General features: G+C 37.4%; 1 protein-coding gene across 1 annotated transcript in view; it reads left to right on the forward strand.

Moving 5' to 3' along the window:
• Positions 1-18,702, forward strand: part of LOC137572190 (short stature homeobox protein 2) — a 304,156-nt gene that overhangs the window by 7,484 nt on the left and 277,970 nt on the right. The window contains exon 2 of the mRNA XM_068283955.1: positions 3,639-3,931. Within this exon, the coding sequence (XP_068140056.1) occupies positions 3,665-3,931 (267 nt within the window). The 5' untranslated portion in view covers positions 3,639-3,664. The remainder of the gene's footprint in view (positions 1-3,638; positions 3,932-18,702) is intronic.

The following is an 18,702-nucleotide window of genomic DNA, read 5'->3' on the forward strand; positions in this document are numbered from 1 at the left end:
GAAGCCATGGTGTACAAGGGTAGTCAATTCTAAAAGGTTGGTAAGCGACGAACGACCTTTCATGAAGCCTGATGACAAGGAGAAATAGTGTTTCTGGATAGGGGTTGAAGGGAAGACGTATTAATTTTCTCAAACAGCTTAGGTATTGCCGAAAGTTTGGCAATGTCACGGTAGTTAGAAACATCCGATTTGCTACCCTTTTTAAAAAGCAGAATAATAAATGACTCCTTCCAAATATTAGGAAATTTACAAGTCTCACTCGATATAAAGAATAACCGAGCTAAAGGCTTAGATAGGGAAATCGAACACATTTTAAGGATGCAACTAGGTATATTATCAAGCCCGGGAACGAAGGAAGACGTCATAGATGACAAGCTAGAGATAATAGAGTCTTCAGTAATACTAGGAAAAAACATACAATTTAAATGAGGGATTGAATAGGGATAGGATGTGGGATTTGAAACAGTAGTAGAATACGTCGACTGAAAGAATTTAGCAAACAGATCTGCAATATCTGAATCATTATTAGCAGTCTGGTGATTAAGTCTGAAGGTGTAAGGTAGTACATTAGAGCGTCTTTTGGAATTGACAAAGTTGTAAAATCTTTTGGTGTTCTTATAAAATTCAACCTTACAGCGAACGATATAATTATTGTAGCATTGAGTATTTAAAAGACAACATTGAGATTTGGCTATACAATAATTTGCATAGTCAAGTCGCGAACCAGTTTTTTTAAATCTTTTAAAATATCTCGATTTAATGTTACGGAGATTAGAGAGGCTTCGTGTGAACCAGACTGGCGCGCTGGAGACGGTAGAGACATTCACATAAGGAACGCATTTATCAATTAGAGAATTAAGAGTAGAGTAGAAAAACTTCACTGCACAATCTATATCGCAGCACTCAAATAGAAATGACTAATCAAAAGAGAAAACAAGGCTGTTTAGAAGATTGAAATTCGTTTTACGAAAACATCCACGACGAGAATTGGAGATGTTATTAAATGAATTAGTAACGGAATTGTTAGAAATAGTAACTTCAATGGTAGGGTGATAAGGATCTTCAGGTTTCACTAGGGGCTGTGTTTGTGATACAGCACTAACAGTGGGATCCGAGACAAAAACAAAGTCGAGGATTCTTTTAGAAGAGTTAAGGAAAGAATTCAACTAATATAGTGGACATTCAAGTAGGCTATCAAGAAAAACATGTTGAGATGAAGGAATTAAGAAAGATAGATTATCATCAACAAGCCAAGAAATATTGGGCAAGTTAAAATCACATAAAACTATAAGAAAATCACGATCTTTAAGACGACCAAAAATAGTTCGTAAAGCATCAGCATGGTGCACGTAGATCATGATATCAGAAGCTGGAGGAATATATGAACAAGAGATATATAGGCTAAAGTTAGAACATGTAACTTCGACGCAAATAAACTCAACACCTAACGGGAAATCAATCGGCACAACACTTGAACACAGATTCGAGTTGACAGCAATGAGTACTCCACCGCCACGACGACCAACACGATCAAGCCCATAAGAAATAAAGTTATTAGAAGGAATTTCATTATCCAAAACAGCATTGGGATTCGCAAGTGATTGAGAGCCAGCATGATCCTGTGATTGATCAGTGTTCCCGTGAGGGATAGATTGAGGTACACCAGGGCTTGTAATGGGTACTTCAATCTGAAAAGAAGAGCATAAAGAGGGACAAGAAGATGGTGTAGGCGAAAGTAAAATCGGAGAGGAAGGAATAGAGAGAGCTGGCGACTGCTTACGAGGCAACTCAAGGGTACATTTCTTGGGCAATTTCTCAGAAGGTGGAACAAACTTGAATTGCGACAATAAATGAACGCTAGAGTCACATTCGTTAGACAGCTGTTTGGCCAGTTTGTTTAAAGAAAGAAACTTAAAACGAAGATCCCTATACATACGGCTAAAATCAAGCTGCTGGCTGATAGAAGATGGGCAAGTCCAGCGCATTAAGCCAAGCTCAGGCTTAGACACAGACAAACCAGAAATTTTGTCGTAGTCGCGGCCTATACTGATCATCAAAACGATCAGAATGCTTGCAATTAGGTAGACAACGAATCATTGAAAAGCCGAAAGAAACACAAGGCAAAAAAAAGAAATATATATATAAGAATATATAGAAAAATTTAAATACACGGTACAAAGATAATTAGCGATAAAAAGTCAATAATTACAAATAAAACAAAGAGACGGCTAGAGTGCACAGCACAACAGAGAGTGCAAGAACAGTTGTAAGCCGAGCTTTGAGAAGCGGCGTTACAAAAGTGATTACGCGGGAGAGAAGCTGAGCACAAGCACAAAGCAGAGAGAACAACAAAGCCACTAGCACTGATGGTATGATGGGGGCGATGAGGGGAGCAACTGCAGAAGCAATGACGAAAAAAAAAAATATGTAAATGCACCAAACACTAATCACGAAAAAGAAAAAACTGTTTAAACTGATTAATTTGCCGAATTATGGAAATAAAACACTAAGGAGTCAAGCAAAGAACACCAGCGAAAGCGTAAACAAACTAAGCACAATTAAAAATTGAGAGAAAACAATAAATATTAATAAAAACTCAGGAGCTATGCAAAAACACGACCGTCACGTCAGAGAGCAGAAAGCTTTTTGAATATGAATGGGTATACAAATTTTGACGCTGTTGAACCGGCACTCTGGTTTTATATTAACTAGTATGAAATGGTTTTCTGCTCTAAAAGTACACCGAGATCTGGAGGTTCCTCATATCTCTCTTTAATACAGCTTTCAAATTTAAAGAAGCTACACAGTTGTCGATTTCATTAAAAGCTGGAAACAGTGTGTTCAACCCAACGTTGCAAACTAATTTTAGGTGAAGTTTTCGATATTTGGATGTCGTTTAGATAAACCGACTTTTTTCGTAACTCTCAAAATATCGTAGCACGGACAGCTATTTGATCCATATTTTACTACGAAGTTCTGCATCAAACAGTATTATTTGTAAACAGCGTTATTTGTAAAGGCTTCATCAACAAAAAGCTTCGTCTTAAGCAAAATTCCTTAGAATTGCAGACTCTGTCTTATCGAGCTTGCAGAATTTTCGATAGTACTTGAGAACCACCCCTTTTTCCATAATTTGGTTTGCTTTTCCGAGGGGCTAGAAGCAATTCTTCGTACTCTTTGAAATGTGCGATTGTTTTTGCAATTTCAAAATAATTTTCGGGGACGTCCAGGCATACTAATTGGGTTATATGAATATTTATTAGCAATATTAAACCGTTTAAAAAAAATTTAGTCTAGTTTTTTATTCGCTGGCAGACGCTTTTTTCGCACAAATGTTATTCTTGATTATATGAGCTCAAACATATACCTTCATATGTTAAGCGCTGTAACTTTTTCTACTTGCCGTGCTTCTTGGCTTCACAAGAAGTGGTTTCATTAACGATACATAAAAGACCATTATTATACCATGCGTTGTATTCTTTTTACTTCTCACACTTCTCATTTTCGCAAGAGTGTAAAAACTGTGTGACAACCTTATTTTTAAACTTCTCAAATCAGAATTTTAGCACGGATTACCAGAGTCTAATTATACGAATATTGTTGAAACAAACTAGTACATATTAATTTTTTATTTGCAGAAACGAAAACGTCTGCAACAATAAATATGAACGGAAATTTCTCACCCGAGTTAGCAATAGATCAAATTTCACCTGATAAAATTGCTTCTGTAAACGAGCGAACTGCAATTCGTGAAAATTTGGGACGCTTGGAATCATCTGTATTAAGTGGTAAACAACGTCGGTCACGAACAAACTTTACCCTGGAGCAACTTAGCGCACTTGAGAGTCTTTTTGAAGAGACACATTACCCGGATGCTTTTATGCGTGAGGAATTAAGTCAACGATTAGGCCTTAGTGAAGCCCGCGTGCAGGTAATTATGCATGAGATTAACCAATAATTTTTTTGAGAATCTTTATAATGGCAATCGTTTAGCAGAAAATGACTCCCCTATATACGCGGAAAAAAAATCTTCCAGGGTATAAAACGTGCACACACATAAGAATGGGCGGTGTAGCCACCACTTTTCAACCACCAAAAACATTTTTTTTAGACATATAGGGTGTCAAACGGCTTACACCACCATTTAAAATATTTAATTCAACAAATGTCAAAAATGTTGATTTAAAACAATTTTTTGGCAACCTCTTCATCAAAAATTTCTACCAACGATTAAGGACATAAAAAAGTGTTTCATGTTCAATAGGTTAAGTAAATTCAATAAACTTAAAATATTTCATGGTGTTTGTTTTGTAATACAAATAATTATTATTATTTTCATCTATTAATATATAAGATGTCTTAAATAAAAATGTTATAATTTATAATTTCCTATAAACATGCAAAGTTTAAGCGCTTGATTTTATTTTTAGGAGAAAGCTGAAGTTTTATGGTTTTATTTTACTTTTACAGTGTTTTGGATACTGTTAAGATTATTATTATTTTTAGATTTTACATCTTTTAAAAAACATCAGAAAAACTTTTGCTACTGACGACACTTGCTTATTTTGATTGACAACTTGATTCTGACTGACAACGATTTCTTTTAGTGACGCCCGGTGACTTGACACCTTGGAAACGTTTGACATAAAGCTGCATGTATTGTTAACACCTTCCTTAACTACAGTTTTTCTCTCTTTTGTCCTATTAAACATAAATTTAATTGATCATTCATTGCAAAGTTTTAATAATTGGCTAAAGTCTATCGTCTTTAGCTTTTCTTGCCTTTACTGAAACTTTGCTAAAGCCTGATGCTTCAATATTTCTCACAAAATATTTAACATATAAACATGAGCAGACTACCCGCAATGATGGCATTGTTTTAATGGCTGTCGATTCAGCGTTTTTGTCTAAAACTGACCAGTCTTCCACCCTAGTCGGCTGATTTTGCCTGGACCCTTTCATATGATTCATTATTACTGCTGGCCTTCCGTCACATAGTTTCAAAGATGGTCCCATTGAGTTGTCCCTAACTCAAGTAAATCCTGTCAAAAATAGTCGTGGCGGATCACAAGATCTTGTATTTGTGTTGGATTCTACAACTGCGATACTAATTCGACCCCTCGATCCCTATGTTTTCGCAAGACAAACTCTACTAAACTCAATAAACTTGTTTTAATTAGTTGGTCTTATCTGTATTCTTTCACGGACATGATCTCTATAATTTGTGTCTTTATATATCTCTTGAATCGGGTTTCGATGTTTGTGTTCTTCGTGTGACCCAAGGCTAGTCAGATAAACCGTCTTGTTCTCATTTGAGTAATGTTAATTGATGAACATAAAAATGGAGATGCTATAAAAGAATTAAAAAAAACGTGTGAATCAGTGGATATTGTGTTTCATGCAATCGCTTGATTAAATTCTATGCTATATTTACAATGCTTTAAGGACTATCTTCGGTAATATAGACTCCAATTTGCAATTCTAAGTCGAGATTTTTCATTGGTGTACAGATCTCCAGTCTCAATTCTTGCTATAACTTTCGTTCCAGGTTTGAGGAAACATAAATCATGTGTTATACGCACTTTTCGTACTTCATCATTGCAGGGTATTTCATGTATTTTGGGCTTAGAAGCATGCCTAATTGTATTCTCATTGTGATGCGGGATAATGCATCCGCAACAAAATTATCTTTTCCCTGTAAATATTCTTCTGTGAACTTATATTCTTCTAGATCAAGTCTCATTCTAGTCTAGTTCTAATTAAACTCGGATTTACATACAGAATAAATACGTTAGTGGTGTATGGTCTGTTTTGACTCTGAAGTGTTTGCCATATATATATGGGCTGTGTGTAATAGCCCAGTGTATCGCAGCTGGTTCTTGCTCAGTAGTGCTTTTATTACTTTCACCTTTGATATGACATCGGCAATATTCTTTTGTCAGTACATTTGTGACCTAAGAATCTTCTGGATTCAGTTTGAAGTTGTGTTTTTTGCATATGTCAAATATATCCTTTCAGTCTAGCATGTGTTTCTCGGAAGATCCGATGACTATTAAGTCATCCATGTAAAGCAATGCTTGTGACGGGTTTAATCCAGAGAAAGCAATTGCCATCAATGAAAGGAACTTGGTGATATTTTAAGACCATATGCTAGTCTAAAGTAAAGATCCATTCCTAATTCTATCGATCCTTCTTCTAATTCTATTTGCTGGAAACCGAACATTAAATCACGGCATGAAAAATAGTTGGCTCTACCTAGTTGATCGAGAATATTATGTATTCTTGGTCATGGAAATTTATCCGTCAATAGTTTTTTGTATATTTGACGATGGTCTATCACTAATCGCCATCGCTTCTTTTTCACCAGTAGTAACGGACTATTATATTCGGACACTGAGGGTTCAACTATTTTGTCTTTAATGAGTTTATCGACCTGTTTTGTTATTTCTTCCTTATGAGTGTGTGGTATTCTGTAATATTAAAAATTTTTACTCTATTTGTTGTATTTTAAATTCGGACAAATGTTTGATTATGACTTAAGATCGAATTACCAATAAATAGTTTTCGACTTCTTGATTTAAGATGACGATATTTGCATTTCCGTTTGGAATATTTATTTGTCGGATTACTTCAGATCTTGCTGGGAGTATTGCGGTATTACTGTCACAGGTGTGTAATATTAACATGTTTATTGCAATAAAATTATTCGGTCTTAATATTAGTCCTTTATTTCACTGTAATCTAATTGGCAATTAAAAGTTTTAAAAAAATGTAGTCCTAAAATTCCATCGAACGGTATAGAAAAATATTCATTTACTATGTGGAAGTTGTGTGGAATTATGAATTTATTTTGCAGGAGTTTTATAAGGATTAGACGTTTGGAAATAATTGAACCTTCATTGAATCATGATATTTCAATTGTGTTTGAAGTATCTATATGTTTAAAGGTATCCGTTTTTCTTTTATTATTGATATGTAATTACTAATGATAATGATCAAAAAAATCAAATAATTTGGAAAAATCCTCGACGGTCACCTACACGTTACTGCCGACCACTACGATTTCAATTCAAAAAAAAATAAAATTCAGAATTGGCCATAAATGAAGAAAGAGTCCATAAGTGTCCAAAAAAGTATTTAAATTCAACATGGTTTGCAGTTAACTATGGTTGATGGTAAAATATGTTGTGTCAGAGTGTCAAACTTCTTCCAAACCCGACCCAAAGCCAACAGAGATGAATGACCTAAAAAAATGTTTGGAAAGAAAGGCCAATAAAACTCGCTATGAAGTTGGGTTTTCTCTTTTACACTTATTTATTCGGTTTTTTGAATATTTTTTGCCCGTCATACCAACTGGATTTAAAAACATGGCGAGTTTACACCCAAGAATGAAAGAAATGGTCTTCGGCAAAGAAACACTCAAATTCAAGCAGACTTCCGTTTAAGAATTAAGAACCTTAAACAAGGGACTTTTTTTTTAGCAATACCACATTGTGCGCTAAAATAACGTGATTGGATGAAAAGGTTTGGATCAGGTGTTCAACACTTCTGCAGTAGTAGTTTCTGGGTATAAAATGAATGTGGAAACAAATTTGGAAAATATGCACTTGAAACCGCAAAAGACTTAATAAAATCGTCAACATAGTACTACCTTTCGCCATCTATCCACAAAATTTTAATTCATGGTCGGGACATAATTAATTATGCGCTATTTTTAGAAGAAGAATTGTCAGAAGAAGATGCAAAATTAGAAAAAAACGATTTTTAAAAATTTAAAGAACAACACATTAAGAAAATGTCACATAATGCAACAAATCAAACAAAATCCATATGTTACTGGATAAAGAAACTTGCCTTTGTACAAAAAAAGAAAAAAAAAACAGAGGGCCGGGGCTAACTTCGACCGCGTCAAATTTTGAATACCCTTTCAACTTTTTTGGTATGGCTAATGTTTGCGAAAGAATGGCCTACAATCATAGGAAATAACGAAGATATTGATCAAAGTCACTGCTTTCCACCGATCGTTCCTATGGGAGCTATATGATATAGTCACCCGATCTTTATCAAATTTCGCAGAGTTATTAACAGATATATTAAATTAAGAAATGTTTAATTTGAAAGCAATCGCGTTAAAAGTAACGAAGTTATTTACAAAAGTCACTGCTTTCAACCGATCGTTTCTATGGGAGCTATATGATATAGTCGCCCGATCTTAATCAAATATGGCACAGTCATTAACAGATATATTAAACTAACAAATACTTAATTTGAAAGCAATCGCGTTAAAAGTAACGAAGTTATTTACAAAAGTCACTGTTTTCGACCGATCGTTCCTATGGGAGCTATACGATATAGTCATCCGACCTTAATCAAATTTGGCACAGTAGTTTATAGGCGTAATAAACTGTATATATAATATTAAGTTTCACGACAATAGCAGAGAAAATAACGACGTTATTGAGTCACTGTTCATGACTTTATGGTTTGTATGGGAGCTATATGATATAGTGGTCCGATCCGGCTGAATCCGAGACAACCCCTACAGTATATACAAGCCTACGTGCAAAATTTCAGCTCTGTAACTCTTACGGTCTATGAAGAGTTTCCGTTGATCTAGACGGACGGACATGGCTATATGAACTCATCTCGTCGTGCTGATCAAGAATATATATACTTTGTATGGTCGGAGATGCTTCGTTCTATGCGTCGCACACTTCTGATAAAAATTAATATACTCTTTTTGCAAGGGTATAATAAATGCGAGGTGTCAATATGAAAGTCCCTATGCACCTTACCTAAAACAGGGGCGAGTACGCTGCCTTGTGGAAAACCTGCGCAGATCGGTTTTAGGGATGAGAATACCTCTCTAATAACCACATTAAAACATGTCATAAACTATATCTAAAATGTTATAACTTCATATGTAAAGAATAATGTACGACAGCCTTACCTAAATGGCAATATTTGGGGGGAATGCATCTTGAGCAAGATAAGAAAATAAAAAGGACAATAAAAACGAGAAAAAAAATTTGACCGGCTAAGGTACTTAGATTTTAATAGAAGAGAATTGGATATACAGATATTATTAATTTGCTTTCATTTATATATATGTGTAATTTTCTATTATATTTTTCAAATATAAATATCTTGTTGAAGAATATAAATGTTGAGAATGGATTTTTTTTTCCGTGAATGTATAAGAGTAATGTGAGCATGGGTAATCCAGTGGATGTGCGATAAAAAAACAAGAAACGAAACAGAAACAGTAGTCTCTGTTTGATACTCTGTTCATGTTATAACTTACTCAGGTTATATCCAACGGTGGAAGGCCTTCCAACGATGTGGGTATGACGATGGGGGGTTTAAAAAATTATGGGTTTGTTGTTGTTTTATTTTTTTGTTCACATATTATAAAATTTTTTTTTTATATTTAATATTCAGCAATTTTCAGCATTTTCACTCTTTTAAATTTTCAATATATCATATATCAGCATATTTGACTTATAAATTTTCAATTATGTTTACAAGAATTAAGTTTACTAGAGAGGCAGTATTCTTAATCTTTCCAAGCATCAGCAAGAAATATCATAGTTAGTTTGTTATGTGTGTGCAATTTAAGATGAAGGGTCCGTCCCCTGGTTCCTGTTAGGGGTTGCCGTTGGTGGGATCCAACTTATGGGCTTATTTATGTTGATTAGGATGAGATACGATTAAGCTTTTGAATCACCGTTCTTGTGGATCAGCAATATATTAGAGATAATAAATTGTGTTACGGCCAAGTGCCGGCGTTATGCGTATTTATTGTTTAATTGGTTATACAAAACTGAATCAGTTGAAGGAAATAAAAGAGAACTAAATCTAAGTACATAAATGGGAATATGAATCTAAATCCAAATACATAAGTGGGAATATGAATCTAAAGCTAAATACATAAGAAGTAAATATGTAAGGCGATGGTCAGCGTATTTATGCTTATGTGGAATTCGTCACTTCGACGTTACAGCTGCACAGAGATGACTTAATGTGGGGGCAGTTCGCTAGATTGTTTGTTAACTTCTCCCCTTCTAAGTTCATTGCCGTCCCCGGTGATGCATGACTCTTGGACGAATCTTAACAATTTAGCAGCTGACTTCCTCTGGTACCGGCAATGACCAGCTACGATTGCCCTGAATGTAGTCCGCGAGCGCATGTGCTACGCTTAGCCAGTGTGCAAAATGTTACGTGATTGTTAATAGCGCATTCTGTGACCGCCTTCACTCCGTCGTCGCATTCTGCCACTATGTTGTCGTGTATCTGTAGTATGGTGTCCCAATGTATCACAGGGAAAATAATGACCTTCTTGCATAAAAGTTAAAATTTAGGGTAATCTATAATTATGTGGATGGTGCTATCGGACTGAAATATTTTTATGTTGGACACTTCCATTAGACTGACTATGGAGACTGTTGTGAACTGTTCGGTAAAAATAGATTTTAAATCTTCTTGATCAAAAATAGCTGGGTTTATTTTATTAGATTTGGCAAGCGTGACAGTAAGCATAAGGTCCTGAATTTGTAATTAGCATTCTATTTCGTGCTAGTAACGATTCGTTTAATTGTGGGATATCGGTGATTTCAGCACTTCTGGATTGTATTATTTTATGAACAGTATTTGTAAGTAAATTTATTTGCCTTTGAGTTTCTGTGTTAATTATTATTTGTCTAATGTTAGATTGAATTACCTGTGCTTCTGTTATCTTAGTTCATTCCAAATCTGCCGCATCAGGTGTTCCTGCCACAACCTTTAACGCTGTACCCAAAAAATCTAGACTTCTTGCTATCGTGTGGTGTATCATCTACTGTTCGACAAGGGAAATAATTCAGCCAGTTTTATAGTATCGTCTATGATTTTCGTGAATTCGGTCAGGTTAGGCGAGTGTCTTAGATAGCTGCGTTGCTCCCATATTAAAACATTGCCGTCTAGCACGGAGTAGTCGGTAATGCGTGCCCCGCTGCGGCTAAACAAGGACTATAGTAACTGTGTGGTTTAATGTAGCAAACACCCTGTTTTGCCTATCTGTCGCTCAACTCAATGCATGCATGATCACACACATATGTATACATACATATATGTAACTTTGTATACTCTCTCTCGAGATGCGTAAAAGAGAGCAACGACTCGATAAGAGACAAAAAGAAGTTAGTCGCAAATAAACTGCACAACCAACCACACGCATTCTGTTATTTTATATTTCTTATAACAAAAGGTTATGGGGCCAGGCAACGTGCCTATGTGGTTGTTGTGGTAATTTCGGGAAGAACTTAGTTTTCGCGCTGTGTTCTAGACGGTTTTTTTTTTCACAAAGTATATATAAACGAGTATAATGTCGGCGTTATATCAGATTGATAAACTCGAGGACAGTAATTATGACTCGGCGGACTTGTGGAATGTGGCGTCAGGCGTATTGGCAAGGCCAACTACGGGGGAGAACAACGCTGGACAACGCTGGATCAGAAGGCATTGGTAATGATCACCTTGAGCGTCAAGACTTCACAGTTGGGACATGGGAAGCACTGTACAAGTGCACATGAGGCATGAAAAAAGCTTTAGGAAGCTCTTCAACCCAGAGGACCCGTAAGGAAAGTAGCTCTTTTTTAAAGATTGCTAAGTAAACGTATACAGGAGGGTCAAAGCATATCGAGTTATTTGTCGGATTAAATTATTAAATTATTGAAATATTGGAAGAGCTCACAACGATTATTTTGCTTTCCAGTCTTCCAGACGAATTCGACAATTTCGTTGTCGCCATAGAGACGTGCGACAGTTTACCGAGTTTCGACATGTTATGCATAAAGTTGAGAGAGGAAGGAGAACGCAAAAGAGAGAGCGAAAAACCGATCGAGAGTGCAAAAGCATTTACAGAGGTGGAAAGGCAATCGCTGGCGAGAGACAATTGGAAAAATGATGCAAGTAAATCGACTCGTCGACTTGGGTATACCATACACCAGGTGAAACAAATATTTCAAATTTCGAAAACCAAACATGCTTCATACTATGTGCCATCTCGCTCACTCTACAAACACACGAGCACTCTAGCGCCGCCACTAGCCAACGGCCAATTCTGGCCTTGTGGACTGCTTTGTAAAATACGTTCATACGCATATTTTGCATGTTTCTAGTCCGATTTCAATAAAATTTGGTAGTTTTGTAGAAATTTAAATGCGATAGTCAAAAAACTACAGGAGGAAATCGGTTTTTTCTTAATTATGAAAGCGGAAGAGGGCGTGGCAAAATATGAAAATATATATACTCTGCGCGCATACTATGCTAGTATACTTACTAAATTTGGTGACTTTAGCTTTGTTTGTTTTTGATAAAATCAGTTTTGTTTAATTTTCGGGGGCGGAAGTGGGCGTGGCGAAAATTTTAGCCAGTTTCTGCGCGTCTATTAAACTAGTCTGCATACCAAATTTGATGTCTCTAGCTATTATACTTTTTAAGAAAAACAGTTTTATGTGATTCCTGGGGGCGTAAGAGGGCGTGGAAAAAAAGTTTGAACAATTAATTTCTACGCGCTAACTAAACGGTTATACAAACTAAATTTGATGTCTCTAGCTGTTATACTTTTTAAGAAAAATAGTTTTATGTGATTCCTGGTGGCGTAAGGGGGCGTGGCCGAAATTCCAACTATTTCTATATATTTACATAATACACGAGTATACATACCAAACTTGGTGGTTGTAGCTCTTATATTCTCCGAGATCTGCGTGTTCATACGGACGGACGGAAGGACGGACGAACGGACGGACTTACAGACGGACATGGCTTGATCGACTCGGCTGTTCATCCTGATCAAGAATATATATACTTTATAGGGTCGGAGAAGCTTCCTTCTGCCTGTTACTTACATTTTGTGCGACTTTTATATACCATTTCACCCTATGGGTGTATGGTATAAAAAAGCTTGGAATTGTTTTGCATGTGGTGGCAAAGGCCATTTTAAAGCAAATTGTCCCAGTGTAAGCGGTCGGAAGGTTGCATCGAACCCGAAAACAGACAGTACAGTCATCGTTAAGTTAGCTGAACACGACGCAACATGTTTTGAACCATCGAACTGGTGTCTGGACAGTGGCCACCAGCCATATGTGTTGCGACAGAGATTTGTTTTGAAAATTTGAGAAACATTCGAAGAAAATTGTTTTGGCTATAATACCTTTCTTTAGGCTGAAGGAAAGGGCGAGGTAAAGCTGAATACCGATTTACGTATACTTACATTAAAGAATGTATTGTATGTACCCAAAATGAGAGGTAATTTCTTTTCGGTGAGCAACGCAGTTGAACATGGATGCATCGTTGAATTTGGACAAAAGTATGCACGAGTGATCCAAAAGGGTGAATGCATTGTGAAAGCGGACAAAGTTGGCCGTTTGTATATTTTTGGAACAGCACCGAGCGAATGCTATGCCATTGAACAGTCTTACGAAGATTTGTGGCATAAAAGGTACGGACATCTCAACTATGGCAGTTTGGGTGAAATTGCACGGAAAGACTTGGCTCATGGCATGGGAAAGTTTGACTCTACGTCGTTGAAACCCTGCAAGATCTGCATGGTAAGCAAGATCACAGTACAGCCATTTCCTGATTCGACCAAGAATAGAGCTAAGGAAATCTTGGAGCTGGTGCATTCAGATGTTTGCGGTCCGTTTGATACAAAAAGCTTTGTAGCAGAGTGTAGCAGAGAGAGTTAACAGAACTCTAGTGGAGATGTCAAGATGCTTGCTCATCCAGTCGGCTGCTTATCTGCGGAATAGGTCACCAACTCGAGCCCTGGTTAACATGACTCCAATGGAATCATGGAATGGTAAGAAACCATCGATAACTCATTTAAAAGTTTTTGGGTCCATTACAGTGGCACTGGACAAAGGAAATCATAAGGGCAAGTTTGAACCAAAGGGCAAAGAATACCGAATGGTTGGTTATTCTCGAAATGCGAAAGGGTATCGTTTGTATGACGCCGAAACCAGGCAAGTCGTTGAGAAGCGAGACGTATTGTTCGACGAGCGTTTTGGTAATGATGATTTGAATGGTAATGTTGTCAAATTTTATTTCCCGTACATGGAAGATCAGGATTCAGGATCTGTTGATGCAGCAGATCACCCGAGCAGTACAGATGAGTCTGATGCAGAGGTCAGCGAGAAGGGCAGCAGTAGCGATGATTTCGACATGGCAGTTGAACATGAAATGGCAGAACCTGTATTTGAACAACGTGTTAGACCCGGCAGGCCGAAGCTGAAAAGGAATTCAACATTTTAAGCGCATTGATTACAAGTGAGGTGAACATTCCAGAGACCTATGATGAGGCGCTCAGTAGTCCGTTTGCTTCGCAGTGGCGTGAGGCTATGCAAAAGGAGTATGACTCTTTGATATCAAATCACACTTGGCAGCTTATTACGTTACCGGAAGGGTATAAACCTTGCCAGCAAGTGGGTCTACAGTGTAAAGCGTGATGTGAAGGGAGAAGTCGAGCGTTTTAAGGCTAGGCTAGTAGCAAAAGGATGTTCACAGCGCTATGGAGCGAACTACAATGAAACATACTAGCCAGTATGTCGTTTGGAGAGTGTTCGTTTCATCTTGGCACCAGCAGCGCAGTTCAAATTGTATCTACACCAGATGGATGTATGCACTGCTTACAGTGATTTGGGAAACACCGTATACACGAGGCAGCCCGAAGGATACACAACTGAAGACAAAAGCAAGGTACTTCTGTTGGAAAAGGCGTGATATGGACTCAAACAGTCTCAGAAGCGGATTTCACTGGTTTCGTGGACGCAGACTGGGGAGGCGATAAGATTGATCGCAAGTCTTATACAGGATTTCTACATTTTCTGGCTGGCGGACCGATATCATGGAAATCGGAGGAGCAGTGGAGTGTTGCTCTTAGCAGTAAAGAGGCAGAGTACATGGCATTATCTACAGCGTGCAAAGAAGCCATTGTATTGAGTCGATTAATTATCGAGATTGGTTGCGGAGAAGAAGATACATCTACCGTTTTGTATGGCGATAACCTCAGCGCGCAGCAATTGGCTAAGAACCCGGTACACCATTCAAGGACGAAGCATGTGGACATAAGATATCATTTTGTTAGACAAGTAGTTAATGATGGCCAGATTATTTTTAAGTATAAGTCTACTAATGAGATGATAGTTGATATCCTGACCAAGAATCTTCCGAAGAAGAAGCATGTAAAGTTAACGAATTTGTTAGGTATAAGATAAATTTGTGGATTAACTTGCATTGAGGAAGTGTGTTGAAATAATTGTCTCTCAACTCAATGCATGCATGATCACACACATATGTATACATATATGTAACTTTGTATACTCTCTCTCGAGATGCGTAAAAGAGATCAACTACTCGATGAGAGAAAAAAGAAGTCAGTCACGAATAAACTGCACAACCAACCACACGCATTCTGTTATTTTATATTTTTTATAACAATAGGGACAATAAGGGTTGTACAACAGCAAATCTGGAAAACTTATCCACGCAGGTCAGGAATAGCTTATGGTCAGTGGAGAATATAACAATATGCAACATTTCGCCGGGATAAGACGGAATGGACGTTTCCCCCAAGTTCTTTTTTTTTTTTTTTTGAATGACAGTCGTACTTGTCTGTAGTGCAGACTTTGCAATTTAAGAAGATTTCATTGGGTAATTTTACCATTTTTGGGAAGTAATACTCCCGAAGTATTTGTTTGATATTTTCTTGTGCCGCTCCATGTGCGCGATTATGTTCGGTATTAACTATCTGAATTTGATCATCTTTGTTGGTTATATCAGCTACCATAGTTGTGCAATGCCAAAACTTTGTTGTGGGGAAAAGTTGCACAAGTTGTAGGGCGCCTCTTCTAGGATTATTTGGTTCCTAAAAAGATTAACAGGCTTGCCCGTTGTCTCGATTGTGTAGGTCAAGGAAAGCTCACTGTGGACGGTGGCCGCACATGATTGTATTTCATCTTTAAGGGCATTCACATTTTGCCGTGATAAGGCATCTGCCACCAGGTTTTCTTACCCTGGCTTGTAATGAATTTGAGCGTTTCGTGTTTTTTAGTGACACAGAAAATGTGAGCGGTTGGTGGTCTGTGAAAATGTGCAACTCTCTGGTTCCATACAGAGCCAGAACACTGCTCCAATCCCGTCGGTTGTGAGGTCGAAAGGTTTTTGAAAGTTCGGGTACATGAGTATGTTTCTTAAGCGGTGAAATGCGTGACATTGCGATTCATCAAAGTCAATTGGAACTTTTTTCTACATGTGCTTGCTTACTTTTCCATTTTGCCTTTCAGTATGTCGGTTAAGGGTCTCACGATTGATGCGAAATCCTTAATAAACGCCCAGTAATAACTAGCAAGGCCCAAAAATGATCTTAGTGCATAGGAGCACTTTGGCTCAGGGTACTCCTGACCTTTACCTTTTCGGGATCAGTTTTTGTTCCCTCACTGGAGACGATGAAACCCATATATTCGACGCTTTCTTTAAAAAATTTTGTCTTTTCTTTCGACACTCTCATGTTCAAGAATAAACATCGTGTTGATCTGAAGCGGCTTCACCAAATCAGATGCAGTAAAGAAATCATAATACGACTGTACTTTTGTCACAAACAACTAATCTAGCATATGACTAAAATTACAATCAGCCACACACGTTGTGGAAAAAACACTTGTAATTCTAAACTAACCCAAAAGATCACAACGGCAGGATGTCAAGTGGCCGACGCCGCGCCCAAAACTATAATAATTTTCAACCCCCGAAATCTTAGGTTTGAGTCTCATTAGAATAAGATATTTTAAGAACAATTGTTACCTCCTAGAGCCTAAGATTACCTATATAAACTCCATACTTTTGTTAATAAAATCAGTTCATATTTTGAATTCAACGAATGAAGATTGGGATATGTTCCTTCTCTCCGGGAATCCCTATTCATTTTGGTCCTTCGAGAAAAAGGAACTATATAGTTTTCCCCCACCAGTGGTAAGAGACTCACAGAATGAATCAGCGCCTTAAGAGTTTGAGATCTTATGCAAGTGTAAATGCTAAGACCAGCTAAAGGTAGCCAAATAAATAACTCTTGTTTTCCCCCACCAGTGGTAAGAGACAGTATAACAAAAATATTGAGTGTGTATGTACACTAATATCGTTGCAAACGCTGCATGTAGTTGCAAGTAGGCAACAAAGATCAGCAGCAGAACAATGAAACAGTTGCAATTAGGCAACAAAGGACAGCAGAAGAGTAATGAAACAGTTGCAAAGAGGCAGCACGTTAGCAGCAGAGCCACAACATAGTTGCAGAGACGAAAAGGATAGTGCCAGGTGGCCGCAGGAGCAGATCGGAGAGGCGAGCGGAGGCAAAGCATGGTTTTCTAACAATTAAATCAAAAACTAACTACATACTATAAAAATAAACTCCAAAACGTCACATTTGGCGTCCCTTTGCAGAATGTTTAAGAATAAACATCGTGTTCATCTGAAGCGGCTTTACCAAATCAGAAATTATAATACATCTGTACTTTTGTCACAAACAACAAATCTAGCATATGACTAGAATTACAATCAGCCACACACGTTGTGGAAAAAACACTTGTAATTCTAAACTAACCCAAAAGATCACAATGGCAGGATGTCAAGTGGCCGACGCCGTGCCCAAAACAATAATAATTTTCAACCCCCGAAATCTTGGGTTTTGAGTCTCATTAGAATGTGATATTTTAAGAATAATTGTTACCTCCTAGAGCCTAAGATTACCTATATAAACTCCATACTTTTGTTAATAAAATCAGTTCATATTTTGAATTCAACGAATGAAGATTGGGATATGTTCCTTCTCTCCGGGAATCCCTATTCATTTTGGTCCTTCGAGAAAAAGGAACTATATAGTTTTCCCCCACCAGTGGTAAGAGACTCAGAGAATGAATCAGCGCCTTAAGAGTTTGAGATCTTATGCAAGTGTAAATGCTAAGACCAGCTAAAGGTAGCCAAATAAATAACTCTTGTTTTCCCCCACCAGTGGTAAGAGACAGTATAACAAAAATATTGAGTGTGTATGTACACTAATATCGTTGCAAACGCTGCATGTAGTTGCAAGTAGGCAACAAAGATCAGCAGCAGAACAATGAAACAGTTGCAATTAGGCAACAAAGGACAGCAGAAGAGTAATGAAACAGTTGCAAAGAGGCAGCACGTTAGCAGCAGAGCCACAACATAGTTGCAGAGACGAAAAGGATAGTGCCAGGTGGCCGCAGGAGCAGATCGGAGAGGCGAGCGGAGGCAAAGCATGGTTTTCTAACAATTAAATCAAAAACTAACTACATACTATAAAAATAAACTCCAAAACGTCACATTTGGCGTCCCTTTGCAGAATGTTTAAGAATAAACATCGTGTTCATCTGAAGCGGCTTTACCAAATCAGAAATTATAATACATCTGTACTTTTGTCACAAACAACAAATCTAGCATATGACTAGAATTACAATCAGCCACACACGTTGTGGAAAAAACACTTGTAATTCTAAACTAACCCAAAAGATCACAACGGCAGGATGTCAAGTGGCCGACGCCGTGCCCAAAACAATAATAATTTTCAACCCCCGAAATCTTGGGTTTTGAGTCTCATTAGAATGTGATATTTTAAGAATAATTGTTACCTCCTAGAGCCTAAGATTCCCTATA

This window comes from Drosophila tropicalis, unplaced genomic scaffold, assembly GCF_018151085.1.
Source record: "Drosophila tropicalis isolate 14030-0801.00 unplaced genomic scaffold, ASM1815108v1 contig_258, whole genome shotgun sequence".
NCBI classification, from domain to species: domain Eukaryota; kingdom Metazoa; phylum Arthropoda; class Insecta; order Diptera; family Drosophilidae; genus Drosophila; species Drosophila tropicalis.